The sequence below is a fragment of the Pygocentrus nattereri genome, chromosome 21, assembly GCF_015220715.1.
Source record: "Pygocentrus nattereri isolate fPygNat1 chromosome 21, fPygNat1.pri, whole genome shotgun sequence".
NCBI classification, from domain to species: Eukaryota; Metazoa; Chordata; class Actinopteri; order Characiformes; family Serrasalmidae; genus Pygocentrus; species Pygocentrus nattereri.
This window is the reverse complement of record NC_051231.1, coordinates 11915950-11931605: the sequence shown is the minus strand read 5'-3', so window position 1 is coordinate 11931605 and position 15656 is coordinate 11915950. Positions and strand designations below refer to the sequence as shown.

The 15656-nt window shown below is 38.3% G+C and overlaps 1 protein-coding gene across 1 annotated transcript; it reads left to right on the top strand.

Annotated features, from left to right (window-relative positions):
• Positions 1–3102: 3102 nt before the first annotated feature.
• On the top strand, positions 3103–15076 carry mmp19 (matrix metallopeptidase 19). Its single transcript, XM_017704711.2, has 9 exons — positions 3103–3670; positions 4279–4370; positions 5162–5295; positions 5681–5890; positions 8795–9040; positions 10443–10568; positions 10667–10831; positions 11843–11970; positions 14067–15076. The coding sequence occupies exons 1-9, from the start codon at positions 3572–3574 to the stop codon at positions 14301–14303; spliced, it is 1437 nt and encodes a 478-aa protein (XP_017560200.1). The 5' UTR covers positions 3103–3571; the 3' UTR covers positions 14304–15076.
• Positions 15077–15656: the final 580 nt, after the last annotated feature.

Here is a 15656-nt window from a genome sequence, read left to right as displayed (position 1 = left end):
GGGTCACATATGGAACCCATTTAGCAATGCTGCTTGGGTAATTTAGTTTGTTGAAATATGGACTTTTTGTTTTAAACAAGTCGTAAGAAGGTGCCCGATTTGCCGATTCCCTGTCCAAGGCTTGAGGCTGGCTCTGGACATGGAAATTACATCTTTGAAGACCAACTCAAACAAGTCACACTACTTTTATACCTGAAGTCTTCCCTGGACTGAAAGGGGAATTCCACCAGTCTTTCAAAATGTCTGAATGACTTTACTCATAGAGGAAAGTTACACTTACAGTGTGGCTACAGTATAGATGAACTTACAGAATCAGAACTGTTCACAGTGGTGGTGATAGGAACCAGACGTCCACCTCTAAAAGCCGCCTCACAGAAAGTTATTACAAGAAAAAGCTACGACTACACAGCTTCACACCTCTGACAGTGTTTTACGGTAGTTTTGCTGTATTTTCTTTTTTAAAATTCATGAATACATCGTATTCTAAGTCAAAGAACTATGGAATCACGAATATATTACCAGAGGTGGACGAAGTACACAAATCATGTACTTGAGTTAAAGTAAAGATACTCAAGGTAAAATATTACTCCAGTAAAAGTAGAAGTCCTTACTCTAGACCTCAACTTGAGTAAAGTACAAAAGTATTTGCCTTCAAATGTACTAAAGTATCGAAAGTAAAAGTAGTAAAAGATTAATTATGGCTCTGATGTCCTGTTATCATTTTTATAACAAGACTCGCTTCATGAACTCATTTTAAGTGACAATACTCCAGTGTCTCTCTTGGTAAACCAGTCTTTTAATAGAACGTCATTAATAGTGACGCTGACGTCTATTAAAATGATCATAACTACAAAACACTGAAGGCAAACAGTTTCCATTAGGGAGAACCAAGTGGCTCTGAAATCACTTTTACAAACAAGCAAAGTTTCAGTTTAAGATTACTTTGTAAATTAGTTACAAGTTGAATAAAAACTTGCTTTAAACACAGGTTCACAAATAAGTTATCCTTTAATATATTGATCTGTAGGTCTCTGTTCATAAACATAAACTAACCGAAACTAATTTACTATAAAATGAAAGTGTTTGTATGAATTCAGAAAAAAAGAAACATGTCAGTCACGACTACATATGTGTACATATTTCTATATTGTGGTCTGTTTACACAAAGTTAGGTTAGTTCATCATTTAGGTGACGTACGTGCTCCCAAATTTTTACACTGCTGCACTGACATTGAACCATGTGCTGCACTGGATCTGTTTGATGCTTTGTGGTTCTTTTGTTTTGACATGTTACATTTTTATACACACAAAAACCAAAAGGAATGACAGATTTCTCAAAATGTAAAGTAAAAATAAGATTTGACTTTGAAATGTAGTGGAGTGAAAGTAAAAAGTCACCCAAAATGGAAATACTTAAGTAAAGTACAGATACACAAAAAAACTACTTAAGTACAGTAACTAATTACATTTACTTAGTTACTGTCCACCACTGTATATTACTATTATCAATATTACATTTATATAATGGAAAGTTCTGGTCCTACAATCTGACTGGCCCTTATTGATACACATTCAAAGCAGTTTAAAATTCTTTACATGATCACCTCACAACAATTGATGTTATTCTGCTTGCTTGGACCATCAGGAGTACTTATAGATAAAGTACGCACCCTTTTTTTGTTTAAACTGATGGGCTAATAATTTGTTTTCTTAACAGCCAGGCTAAAAGTCAGCAGGCTAAAAGATAGCTAAACAGGCTAAACCACAATTAATACTCGGGCACTGAATTGAAGGATTTATGAAGGATTTTCTGTAAAACTGAAGAGTAAACATGCTTTAATTGCTCATGTTTTTTAGTTCAATCTGTCTTAAGTTGTTTCCCAGAGTGGGAAAACCAACGTGTGGCCTTGTTAGCTTGATGCTAACACAATGCAGGAAATCACTGAGAGCGAAAATTAGCATTATCCTCAAAGTGGTCATTTAATTTAGTGAGCAAAAACTGCTTAGAAGAGCAAACGTTTTTGCTATATACACCGCTACGTTATAATATTTTCATTACATGGTGATAAAAATGTAAAAGTTTAATGAAATGTCTGCCAGCTGACATTTCTAGCTAACGTTAGTTTCTCCTTTAGCAGTTTGTTGGTTGGAAATGCTAGCATTTTCTAAATGAGTGATATCCCACTGTATACTCACAATTATTACATATTAAAATAAAGAATATTTTTTGTTTGTATACATTGATATGTTTATTTTGTCATTTTATATTATTTCTGTTCTTAAACCTGCTTTAAGCAGGTTTAAAATCACAGTAACTTCATGCACTCTCAACATTGTGAGATCGTAAAATAACTTAAAGGGGAACTCCACCAATTTTTGGAAAAATCTACATACTTAAAAGTTTTGAAATGTCATACCGAGTGGTTTGGTGTTAAATGCTTTGTTCTAGAGAAACGTATCAAATCAGAATTGTTTACAGTGTTGGTAATAGGAGCCAGACATCCACCTCTAAAAGCTCCCTCACAGAAAGTTCTTATATGAAATGGCTATGAATAAACTGCCTGGTGCCCGAGACACAGCTGCTGTCTGGCAAAGCTTTTGTCTAAAACAATCTAATCAATTCATTTTAATCCATTCACGGGGGGAGATGTGCATGTAGGACGCTGTTAGGCAAAGAAGTCCCAGATTTTTGACTTTTTAACCATCATCAATTCCACAAATAAACTCAGAGGACACGTGTAGGTTCACTAGTGGTTCTGGATAGGAAATAAAATGTCTGTATATGTGTTGTAGTCATGGCGATCCCTGGTTCCTATCGTCACCACTGTAAAAAATCTGAACCATTTCACACCAAACCACTCTGTTTACATCTCAAGGACTGAAAACTGGAGGGATTACATTTTAAGACACTTCGAAACTGGTGGAATCTTCCTTTAATATGTGTGGACTTTAGGACCTGGTGAAGGTCTGACCTTTCCACACTTCACCCAGTCATAACACGAGGACTCAAACCCCAATAAATCTTCCTCAGGACTCTGGTTGGTTTTGGCCATGAAACGGTGCCTCGTCAGGGCAGTCAGGACAGGCAGGTCACCGCTCTGCCAGGTAAATATCAACCTCACGGGGTTTGAGGGCTGCCTGGACGTATTTCTGCTGCCAAGCTAGGAAAGAAAAACGAACCATTTGCGTAAAGCAGTGGCGTAATTAGCGCTGAATGGTCGGGGACAGCAGCTATAACTTGGTGAGCAGCGGGATGCGCTGGGTTTTCGGTCATGACAGCAGCCCAGCTTCTGCGAATCCTTCCAGAAGAGAAGTTCAGAAGGTAAGAAGGAGGCTGTGGGCAGTTTCCTTTAACGCAGCTGTTCGAGTCCCGGGCTGGCCTGCTTGCTCATCGGAAATGCATCATTTCGCCTCAGCAGGCGCGCAGATGACTCACCCCATTCCTTAGCTTAAAAGCTCATGCATGGACAGGCTGAAGTTGGGACTGCACGGCGTTATATCTCCTCTGAGTCCAAGAGCAGAAACCCCAGAACCTTAGAAGTGAATCGGCTCAGCGTAAACAGAAAACAAGATGGAAAACCTGTTGCAGCTGTCAGTCTTCCTGGCTGCTGCACTGTTCGCAGCATCCACCACTATAATGGACAGAAGAGATCAGTTCACAGAAGCTGTGGTAAGAACCAGAGCGCCTTTTGTGCGAGAATTGTAAGATGGTGTGACAGTCCTTATCATGCATAGTGCTTTTCAGAGCAGATCTTGGATATTCTCAGAACTTCTAATTGCATGTTTGATTACAAAGAGCATACTTAGTCCCTTTTAATTGGAGATTCATAGTTTTCCATGATATTTCTTAAAAATGTTGCACTATTTCGTTTGTTCTACTCGTAAAAAAAGTTGGTTCTTCAAGACAATGGTTCTACATAGGACCATTTGCATGCTGAGTGTTCATTGCTCTGTTGAAGACACATCCTTTTTTAGAAACATATGCAACACATTCTCCATCAACCTGAAGAACCATTTCACCATGCGGAGAACCATTTAAGCATGCATATGGTTCTTTGAGTGTTCGTGGTTCTTTTATAGAACCATTGTCTTTAATAAAAAAAAATCTTGAATAACTATCTTTTTTAAGAATGTAACTTATAGGATGATAAATAACTTCTTGAAGCATCGAGATTACTATTATTATTACTTTTTGCCATGTTGCCGACTATGTGCTTATGGTGGTCTTTACTGAGGAAAGCATAGTGAATCCCTCTGCTTTGTCCTCACTGAATGCAGACCTACCTGAGGCAGTTTGGTTACCTAGACACTCCGCTGGATGTAGAGGCACATGGACAGTGGAGCGATGAGGAAATACAAGAAGCCCTCAGGTAAATAATGCAACTGTCCACGAAGTCAGTGAACATTACCAAGACGTTTTTTGTGCTGATTTTCAAGATTTCTGCATAATTAAATGGTGGAGGTGTAAACAAAGTCAGTCAGAGGGGTTTGATGTGAAATGCCGTAGTTTCGAGCTGGGATGCCCAAATCTCTCCTGGTCCTGGAGATCTAACACTTTGGAGAGCATAGATTGACCACACCAGAATCTAATATTTATATGCCCCTGAAGGCCTTTGTCTAGATCAGGTGTGCTAGATTTGGGTCCGGGCTAAACTCTGCAGGGTGGTGGATCTTCCAGACCAGGACTGAGCACCCCTGGTTTAGAGAAACGTCTTTGCAGTGGTAGGAATGATAGGAATCAGACATGTTCTTTCAAAAGCTCCCTCGCAGAAAGTTATTACATAATAATGGTTATGAATCGGTTTATGATAATAGGGCTAAGTGGTTTTGCATAGTAAATTAAATGTGTTGTTGACATCTGGTTCTTATCTCCTCGAGAGTCAGTGAGTTTATCTAGAAAGGCACATTTCACTTTAAAAGGTTCTGAATGATTGTTTATCTTTCAATCACATCTCAATTTAGAAGGTCCTAGAACCTCTCATGAATGCGTGTAGATTCTGTTCTTACAAATACCAAATACATTGGTGTCAGAATCATCGTTAAAAACGGTGTAAGTGTGTTTTAAGAAGATATTCCTTTGGTGGATGAGGCTCAAAGTTTTTAACTGTCTAAATCTATACACATCTGAAAGTTTGCATAACCTCTTTCACGTTCCTGCCAGTCTCTTTCAGAAAGTGTCGGGTTTGCCAATCACTGGAAAACTCAATGAAGCCACTATTGAGAAAATGAGGCAGCCACGTTGTGGTGTGGAGGACCCTTTCAACCAGAAGACTATGAGATACAGGAGGTTTGGTGGTAAGTGACATATCTCCCATACTTCTCATTTGTCAGCTGTTTTTCCTGCTGGGAACTGTGGTATTTTTCAACAGTGAATTTTCTTTATGCTGCAAGTCTGTACATGAGCTAGCGAAGGTCCTCTAATCTTGGCAGCTCATGCAGAACAGCTCTGGAGGGGTGATTTGTAGTCTGTGTTCTTCATTCCAGGAAAATGACTCATCTTGGACCCTGCGCGTGGGACCGTTTTACTGTTTACTTTTACATTTTCAGGAGGTAGAATTTGTCCTGCATACAATGTTGACTGGGAAACTGAAATAATACTTATTATATGTAATATGTATATTTAGGGCTCAAAAGCAGTTGGGATGCAGATTTGTGACTCTGTTTTTCCTTTGTTTTGCAGGAGTTTGGAGAAAGAGGAGCCTCACTTATCGTATCTATAACTACACCCCAGATATGGGGAAAGCTGCTACGCAGAGGGCCATCCGATCTGCCTTCAAGTACTGGAGTGACGTCACTCCCTTAAGCTTCAAGGAGGTTGACTATGGCCGTGCAGACATTAGAATCTCCTTCCATAATAGGGAGGGATGTCCCTCACCTTTTGATGGGCCAGGTGAGTTAGATATTATAAGGTTTTATGCAAAAAGTAATATCACACATTCTGTTGATTTTCTAGGTGAATATAAATGAACATGTCCTCTACAGAGAGCACATTTCTGCACATTGTAATGCACAGCTACACAGAATTTTAGCACACTGGGGAAAAATTAAACCAAAAATTATGGCACATTTTAAATTTAAAAATTTTTAAGTTTAGTTTTTTTGAAAGATGTTCAATCAGCACATAGAATAGAAACCGTGCACTAAAATGTACAGAGAAACATCATAATTAAGTTTATTGAACAGGATATATTAACTTATTTTTCACATAGCAAATCACTGACGTTTGAATATTCAAATCTTTGGATATGCGTGTATATACTGGTGCAAGATTCTTAAAAATAGTTTCAGGATATGCATCATAATATATATGACAATATATTTTTATGCAGTACTTCACATGCTGTGTATCACTACTTAATCAGGGACAGGTTTGCACTCTTGGACTCGCAAAATTGTCAGGATTGAGGTTCACATATTATCATATTGCACATCCCACTGGTACGCTACCAATCAAATGATTAGAATCAATGTTTTAAATAATATTAAACCAAACACATTTATAAAATGATTCTAATGGGAAGCTACAGCTACAGATGATTCTAACAAGAAAGAAAAACATGTATAGTGATGAGAAATAAGAATTTCTTAAAACAAATATCCAGAGTGCATCCCATTTCTGGGGGGGACTTCAAAGATAAGTTAACAATAATGTGTATGAACAGATTACAGTGTGGTTTTTTTATTATTCACTTCTTGTTCTCAGAATTTTTGAAATATTGAAAAAAAAAGTAAACAAGAATAGCTTTTGGTGAATAGTTCATATATATTATATCAATCAACATTGTATAAGCTACAATAAGAATAACAAGTAACAAACTTGTTTGATATTAAAATGTTTTAGAGAGGATCTTAGTAGTTTTTTCTTGAGTGACTTCTTTAAAAAATAATGTTGAGCTTGCAAAAATGTACAGAGAATATTATTTTCTATCTCTATAAAATGAGTTTATTTTACAGTCACTCACCAGGGCTGTAGAGAAGTAGACCTATATTATTATTATTATTTAAGCGCTGGTCTATATTATTTCAGATGCTGTTGGAAGGTTTTGGAGTTAATTTGAAAGCTCTAAAGTTTTTACTTTAAAACCAATGTTCCTTAAACTATGAGCTCAGATCCTAAGGTACTGCCAGTGGGTAACCTCAGAAGAACCTCTACTGGAATGCCAGGGATAACACAGCAAAGACGTTTTACGGAAGGCTAGTCTTAAATTATCTGTCTTGAATCACTTGTTTTAAAGCCTTTGACCGCAACTGTCGCAACTACAGGCCAACAAGGCAGTGCTCACCAACCCTGGACATCTGCCATTATACTTATAACTCTTCGTAGCCTTTTTAAATATGTGAGTTGTTTGCAAACCTCAGAAAAAAACAAGCATCATAATCTGTATTGTGTATCATAAAAATGCCTGCAAATATTGTGATGTATCTGATTGCTTTTTCACCCACTCTTAGTTAGAACTACGCTTTAGTCTCCTTGTGGAGAATTTTGCTGTGAGATATGCCTAGAACTCAGTTAGACAGTTAGAAATGGAGAGTTATTACTTTCCACGTTGCTGTATTATTCAAATGTAATTACACATTTAATTACAATGTGAGTTATGCAGTAAAGTACAGGAAAACCTGCTTGTGATGATGTTTCTCGAAGGTGGTATTTTGTTAGAATTGCAAGTAGAGGTGACAGTATTTTCTTGTGATAAACAGTGAGCATATTGTGGATATCATCTATAGTTAAAGATCACTGGCCAAGTGCTTGTGTCATTACAATGAGGGCATCATTAGTGCTAAGTAATTGGACTAATCCAGTACAGCAAATCTACACACACTCAGGACAAAGGTGTGAACAATTCTGTGGTTTAAAAAGATTATGAATCTGACAGACGACTTTTTCTTAGGATCTTTCTCAAGAACACATTTAAGAACAAACTCAGGATGATATTGGTGAATGAGGCCCAGAGTTTTAATGGCAGTATCAGTCCTTTGTGTCTGTGTGTCAAAATATTGTGACAAATAGACATTTTGTTTATTGTCCAAAAATATGGACTTGATGATAGTAAAATAGTCAAAAATCTGAAAACAAGTTTTCTTTGAGGACTGTTTTGCCTTATAAAGCCCTTCGTGTACCTCTCCACCATGAATGCATTGAAATAAATTAATTAAATTGTGTTTTAGACCAAATCTTTGCTAGAAAACTACCGTGAAACAACGTCTGAGGCATCAGGCAATGTATTCATAACTATTTCATGCAATAACTGAGGGGGGCTTTTAGAGGTCGGCTTGTGGCTCCTATCACTGCCACTGTAAACAATTCTGACTTGGTAAGTTCCTCTAGAATGGAGCATTTCACACCAAACCACTCTGAATGACTCTGTTTACATCTCAAAACTTTAATTACGTAAAATGTTTTGAAAAATTGGTGGAATTTCCCTTAAAGTTACTGTAATTTTACTACAGCTACGGTGGGTTTAAGGGGTTCAGCAAAAATAAATAAATAAATAAATTTTATCCTATCAGCAGAAATAACTTTAATTTTGTGTTGTGTAATGTGTGTGTATATCACTCACCATTAACTAGTGCTTTGAAGTGGAGGCTAATACTGTAACTGAATTATTCCTTTAAAAAAAAATGTTTGATAACTAATTGAGTTGATGTGACACATTAAGCGCTAAGTTCAGGCTGGAATGCCCCTTTAACTTATCATGTTTGGCTGCTTTATTAAAACCCCAGCCATGCTAATCTACCAGCCAGTGCAGTTATTAATGTGTGTTTCTTAACCTGCTGAATCCTGTCCTGTCCGCAGGTCATGTACTTGCTCATGCTGAAGCACCTCCTTCAGGGATCGTTCACTTCGATGAGGATGAGTTCTGGACGGAGGGCAAGTACTACGGCTCCAACCTGCGCATCGTTGCAGCTCACGAGATAGGCCACGCCCTAGGCCTCGGCCACTCCCAGTACAAAAACGCTCTTATGGCTGCACACTACACCGGCTATCAAGCCAACTTCAGACTGCACCCTGATGACATCAGAGGCATTCAGGCTTTATACGGTAATTATACAAAAAAATCTAGTTCTTGGTGGTGAAAAAGGAACCAAGGGCTGGATTCATGAAAGTGTCATAAGAATGGATTAGGTTCTGGGTTGAGGTTAAGATTAGGGCCAGGGTGAGGTATTGGGTAGTGAATATAACAGTTAATACAAATTTCTTCTTAAAAGCCACTTATGCAGTTTTTTTAGAACCATTTTGCCAACTGTGTTTGCAGACCTCCGCATTTAACCCATCTGTGCAGTGAAACACTCACATGCATCACTAGTGAACACACACACTAGAGGGCAGTAAGCATACTTGCCCTATCCACAGCAATTGAGGGTTAGGTGCCTTGCTCAAGGGCACTTCAGTCATGGACTGTCAGCAGAGGGGATTGAACCGGCGACCTTCTGGTTACAGGGGTGGTTCCCTAACCTCCAGCCCATGACTGCCCCTTAAACACTGCCCCCTAAATTATACACATACAAGAGCAGAAAGCTGTGAACAGTTCTGTGGTTTAAGAACACATCAAATGTAGACTTTTTCTTGGGACCTCTCTCAAGAACAAATTTAGGAACAAACTTAGGAAGATTTTGGAGAGTGAGGCCTAATCTTATGAACGTCTTACTGTTTGTCTTAAGAAACTTCTCAAGTTTTTGTATTTAGTGGACTCACTTGAAGTGACTGAAGCATGTCATTAGCATAAGGTTAGGTGCAAAATTGATTGGATTCTAACATTTATTGGTGTTTATGATGTGAAACCATTTTTTAATGAAATATTTGAAATTACTTGGCATATCAAATTAGCACGAGATGAATGGAAGTAAAATCTATTGTGTGATACTAGAAATTACAGGTATTATTTTCAGGTACCAGACCGGTTTTATGTTGTATACAATATAAAACGAATAGCACTGTAAACCCAGCGGATCCTTAGATTACATCAGAATGCCAACAGGTTGAAGACTGTTCTTCTGATATGAGGCATTAATTGTGAGTTTGTCCCTCTTTGCTGGAGTAACATCCTCTATAATTCTGGGAAGACTACATTAGATGTTGGAACATTGCTGTGAGGATTTGATTGAGCATTAGTGAGGTCAAGTACTGATGTTGGATGGTCAGTTCTGGATCACTCCAGCTCATCCCAGAGGTATTGGATGGAGCTCCATCACTCCAGAGAATGCAGTTCCACTGCTCCACAGCCCAGTGCTGGGGGGCTTTACACCCCTCTATGGTCACTTTAGGCTAATGTGTGGCTTCTCCATAGCATCCCAGTCTATCAGCAGTACTTTTCTATTAGCAGTGCTTTTCTTTGTGTGTGCACTTTAAGTGTTTGAATTCACAAATTAGAAGGAGTGTCTGGATACTTTTGGATACATTTTTATTGTGTGTACCACTTATTCCACCATTCTTTTCCATTCAGGTAAAAGAATCTCTAGCACAACCACAGATGAAAATGTTTATACCACGTACCCCACAACCATATCACCTTTTCCGAGAGGAGAGGTTCCAGATCCATGTGATGCCAAACTTGACGCCATAATGCTGGGTAAGAGAGTAAAACCACAGCTCTCTCCGAAACAGGATTATGCCATGAGGTTTATTTGTACTAGGATCACCATAAAACAATGTTTTGATTCATAACAGGTCCTTGGCGCAAGACCTTCGCTTTCAGCGGGAACTATGTGTGGACAATAACAGATATGGGCCATAACCCTCCCATGAAGATCAGCCAGCTGTGGAAGGGGCTGCCAGGGAACCTCAATGCAGCTGTGCACTCTCAGAGAACCAACAAGACCTACTTTCTTAAAGGTATTTTCCAATCTGTTTCATACAAATAGTATACAAATGTATCATAATATTATAAGAACTGTAAAGATTGAAGAGCTTATTTCTGAGTGAATAATGAATAAAACTAATAAAGGCCGTAAGAATTGTTTATTTAGTCATTTGCACGTCTCAACTAAATGTACCGTTTGATAGTTTGTTGGGCAGTTTCTCAGATTTTATCACATTTCAGGAAATAGGATGAAGAGTCATAGTTTTAACGAGATGTGATTTTTGTGCTATGATGCTTTTGTATTTTGCTGCATTTTGCATCACATGATTTTATTTGGCTGTTTAATGACTAACAAATGGCTCATTGTGAGTCATCTTATTTCTGGGTATTCAGCCTAAAACACAGTGTCATGACTCTTAGATTCGTCAGCATAGAAGCCGAGAACGCGGTAACTCTTACAAGATTCACTTTCCAGCTTTGCTTACGTGTAGATTTATGACCAGTGCACTTAGAGTGACCAGACTGAATGAATGTAAATCACTGCTGTTACTCTGCAGTCTGTCCTCTCTAATTTACTTCAGCAGTAATATTTGTGTGACTAGAGGAACAAACGCAAATGTCCAAATAGCAGCATTCGTATACAAACCAAGGCATTCCATCAGTGCTAAATGAATATGACTGGATGCAATGCAGTGTGTAGTTATATACAAAAGCTTGGGTGCTCCAGTGATGATAATACATTACCTCATCCTCTAAACGGAGCAGAAAACTATATATATATATATATATATATATATATATATATATATATATATATATATATATATATATATGATGAATTGTCAATAATTATTTGGCGGTTTGAATTATTTTCTATTGTTTGGCCATTTTTAAATCCTCAGTTACTCGATTAATCATGAAAGTAATTTATACAGTTAACAGAATTATCGATAGTGAGGGCCCCTCTGCAAAAGTGTAGTATATAAACACCTTCAAAAAGTTTGTGCTCTTTATCCTTACTGCTTCTCTTTACTCAACTCCAGGTGACAAAGTGTGGCGGTTTACAAATTTCCGGCTCGACTATGGATACCCTAAAGAGCTGAGGAGAATTCCTGCCAACATTGATGCAGCCTTGTATTACGAGAAGAACAAGAAAATCTTCTTTTTTAAGGTACTGCACAGCCACATGGACAACTGCCCAAGTTCCACCAGCTTTTTCCATATTTATACACCGCAGCTATAACTCAGGACCACAAGGAGGCTGTCACGCTACATCTATACACACACACCGGCTTCTAGGCAGCCCCTAATTATGAACTACTTCCAGTGTGATTATTTTGAGCCAGAACGGTTGCTGGTGTGATATTTTATTGCTCTCCTTTTTTCACACATGAACTTTCCATCTTACACAGCACTAGGAGTGTATCAGTATACATTACAGTGACAGTTCAGCAAATTAAATTCGCCCCTTATAAGTAATACAGTCAACCATCCAAGATATGCTTTTTTAAGTTTTGCACTGGAGCTGGAGCTAATATGGCTAACAAATAATGGAAGCTTATATACACCAATTAGCATCGTGCTGACTGTGCAGATGTGCACATTTTTGGGCTCCCCTGGTTAAATTACGTGTTTTGTTGAAGAACGTGAAAACAAGTGAACACATCCTCTACATGGAACACGCTGCAATGCACAATTACTCTTTACTTACTGAATTTAACATATTGGGAACATAAATAAGAATAAGAATTTAACATTGGGAAATAAAACATACAATGTGGCCTGTGTAAAAGTTACGGCACGTTTTATGTGGAATTCAACAAATAAAATGAAATTGTGCACTAAAATGTGCAGAAAATGCACTTAGGGAAATCAACTAAACGTGCAGTTTTACTGCATCACACTTAATATCACACTTGCCTCAAACTGTGCTGAGCTGTTCAGTAAATTAAAAACTAGAGATTCATAATATTTATAATTTGGTTTGATAATTGAATCAGAATCTGGCTTTACTGGCCAAGTATGTTTGTGCATACAAGAAGGAATTTGTCTTAAGCTACACAGTAACTGATACACTAACACTGATACTGTGGTCTCTCAATGTCATACATTTTTCAATATAAACAAAATACAGATTGTCTGAAAATCTGCCTTGCATTTTACTTTATTAGAGTATTCAACATTATAAAAAACTATAATAATGCGCTAGCCACAAGCTAATATATTAGCTTTTCTTCCCTGCTCTCCGTTTTAAGATACAGGTATATGCGTATTATGGGGTGTTTATTTATTTATTTTTTTATACTTCTTTCAATACAACCAGTATAAAACTGAGTACTTTAGACCATGAAGAGGATAGCAGGCTACTGTTGGCCCCCTGACGGCAAATCTGACGGCCCACTGGAGTTTTGCTCAGCGTTTTCTGGCGGCCTACCAGTGGTTAAGCAAAGTATTTGACAAAATGCCGCTTTTCAGCATTCAGTTTTCACTCACTGTCCAATTTACTTTTTTTCCCTTCCTTTCTTTTGGTCTCCTTTGTAACATTAGTGTAGTACATCATTTAAATGTTCCACAGTGTCAGCAACATTTTCAACAAAACATTGTTTTATATTAGGCCCAGTCATAGGTTTTTCTCTCAATTGTTATAACTGTCTTTTTTTCCAAATGGCCTATGTTGAATGTAGTATTCAGTATCTCTGTGTACTGCATTGAGAGGCTTGTATTGAACAAGACAATACCATATGTTGTACTGTTACAGTCCTGCTAAAACTGCCTGGCATCTTAAATTGTGTCCATTTATATAATTGGTGAGGTTAGGATTAAGTGACCCTTATTAGTCCCACAATGGGGAAATTTGACCTCCGCATTTAACCCATCCGTGAAGTGAAACACCACATACACTAGTGAGCACACACACACCAGGGGGCAGTGAGCACACTTGCCCAGAGCGGTGGGCAGCCCAATCCAGTGTCCAGGGAGCAGTTGGTGTCTTGCTCAAGGACACCTCAGTCATGTGCAGTCGGCTCTGGGGATTGAACCGGTGACCTTCCGGTCACGAGGCTGGTTCCCCAACCTCCAGCCCACGACTGCCCCAAAGTTGAAGCTGCCATTGCTTATTAGTGTCAGCCTCGTAGCTCCAGTGCAGAACTAGAGGCAAACTTCACACTCCAGACATGCTTTGGCAGATGGACTACATTTGTTCTAAGAGTGAAAACTGTGTGCATTTTTGGAGTAGTCTGAACCTTCCTGCCTCTCTTCTTTCTACAGGGTTCAGGTTATTGGCAGTGGGATGAAATAGCTTACAATGACCTCAGCATCTATCCCAAGTCCATTTCCCGCCTTTTCACTGGCATCCCATCCAATGCCGACGCAGCTCTCACGTGGACCAATGGAAAGATCTACTTCTTCAAGGGTGACAAGTACTGGCGCATGAGTGACCAGCTGATTGTTGAACCCGGATACCCCCTCAGCAAGCGTGAGCGCTGGATGAGATGCAACCAGTGAACCACTAGAGGGCAGCAAAGACCTTGTGAGAACACTATGCTTTAGATTGTGGTGCCAGCAATACTGTCACTGTACAATAAGACTTTTGGGCTTTAGAAACACAAGCTACGTGATTATAGCTGTTTTGAGCTGAGAATGGTTAACACTCGGGTTCCTCTCGCGCAGGCCTGAAGGACTCCTTCACTCAGCTCTTGAAGTCTCAGTTCAGTCGTGTTGTTACATGGTTGCTCATTTCAGGGAACGGACTTCAATACTTCTTACTGTCGGTGCACTGAGAAAGAGTTGAATACACTTGAGTACATTTGCCACTTGTATTATAGTGTTTCTGTAGCAAGAAGTGCCTTGAGCTTCTCATGGGTAAATGCTCAGCCTGTTCTCAGGCAAGATGGGGAATTTTATATATATATATTTGTTTTATTTCAGTTCACATCACTGAAGCCTGTTGTTTGATTTAGTTTTGCTCAGAAATTTTCACAAGTACTTTTAAAGAAAGCAAATGAAACACCACCAGCAAAGGAAGTTCTATAAAGAAAAAAGTAATCGTGTCATGTTTTTGGCCGTGAGCCAATGTACCAAAGACTGTATGTGTGCAAGAGATTTTGTTATTGGAGCGAATCAAAGCTCAGTGTAGCTTCATTGTTTCTGTATGATTCTCTAAGCTTTATAAATCTGCATCTTTTAACAATCTAAATACAATAATAATCTTTTCAGATTAGATTTGGTACGTCTGATGTTCAGTTATGTTAACTAATAAATTTTAATGTACAAGCAAAAAGAAACCTTGGCATGTTTTTTTTTTCTATCGCTATCACCACTAAATGACTAAATGACTAAATTTGGTGTGCTGAGTATTTATGTGCCGAGTTTAACATGTTGCTAAAAATAAGACATAAAATCAGCTCAAAACATGACGTTTGCGCAGGATAGAATTTGTGCTTTAAAATGTGCATGGAATTCACAAAAATACAGTTTAGCTATCGCTGCGGTCAGAATAAAACCTCGTATCTCCAAAATGAGAACTTTACAGGAGAAGAAAAAACATACTTTATTTTTTAATGTAAGTCAATGGAACCAGAATTTTTTCTAAGTAATGTTGGGTTGTTTCTGTTGGTCTGTTCATTGAAAAACATACACACAATATAAAGGGCGCATAAATAATCAAATTATGCGAAAAAGTGAAAAACAAGAAAAGCGGAGATATGAGGTTATTCCAACAGCAGTGATACGCAACACACTAAATCTGCTAAGTCTGTTAGAGATTATTGAGCAGCTCCATACATGTTTCAGGCTACATTAGCCACGTAGCTTCAGTGCAAATCTAAAGAAGCATATTTCACACAGCAAACACGATCA

Excerpts from the sequence above, each read along its gene's own strand:
- mmp19 (XM_017704711.2), top strand. The coding sequence starts at position 3,572 with ATGGAAAACCTGTTGCAGCTGTCAGTCTTCCTGGCTGCTGCACTGTTC. Across the intron at positions 10,569-10,666 it reads ACTTGACGCCATAATGCTGG|GTCCTTGGCGCAAGACCTTC; the intron begins GTAAGAGAGTAA and ends GATTCATAACAG. Across the intron at positions 11,971-14,066 it reads AGAAAATCTTCTTTTTTAAG|GGTTCAGGTTATTGGCAGTG; the intron begins GTACTGCACAGC and ends TTCTTTCTACAG.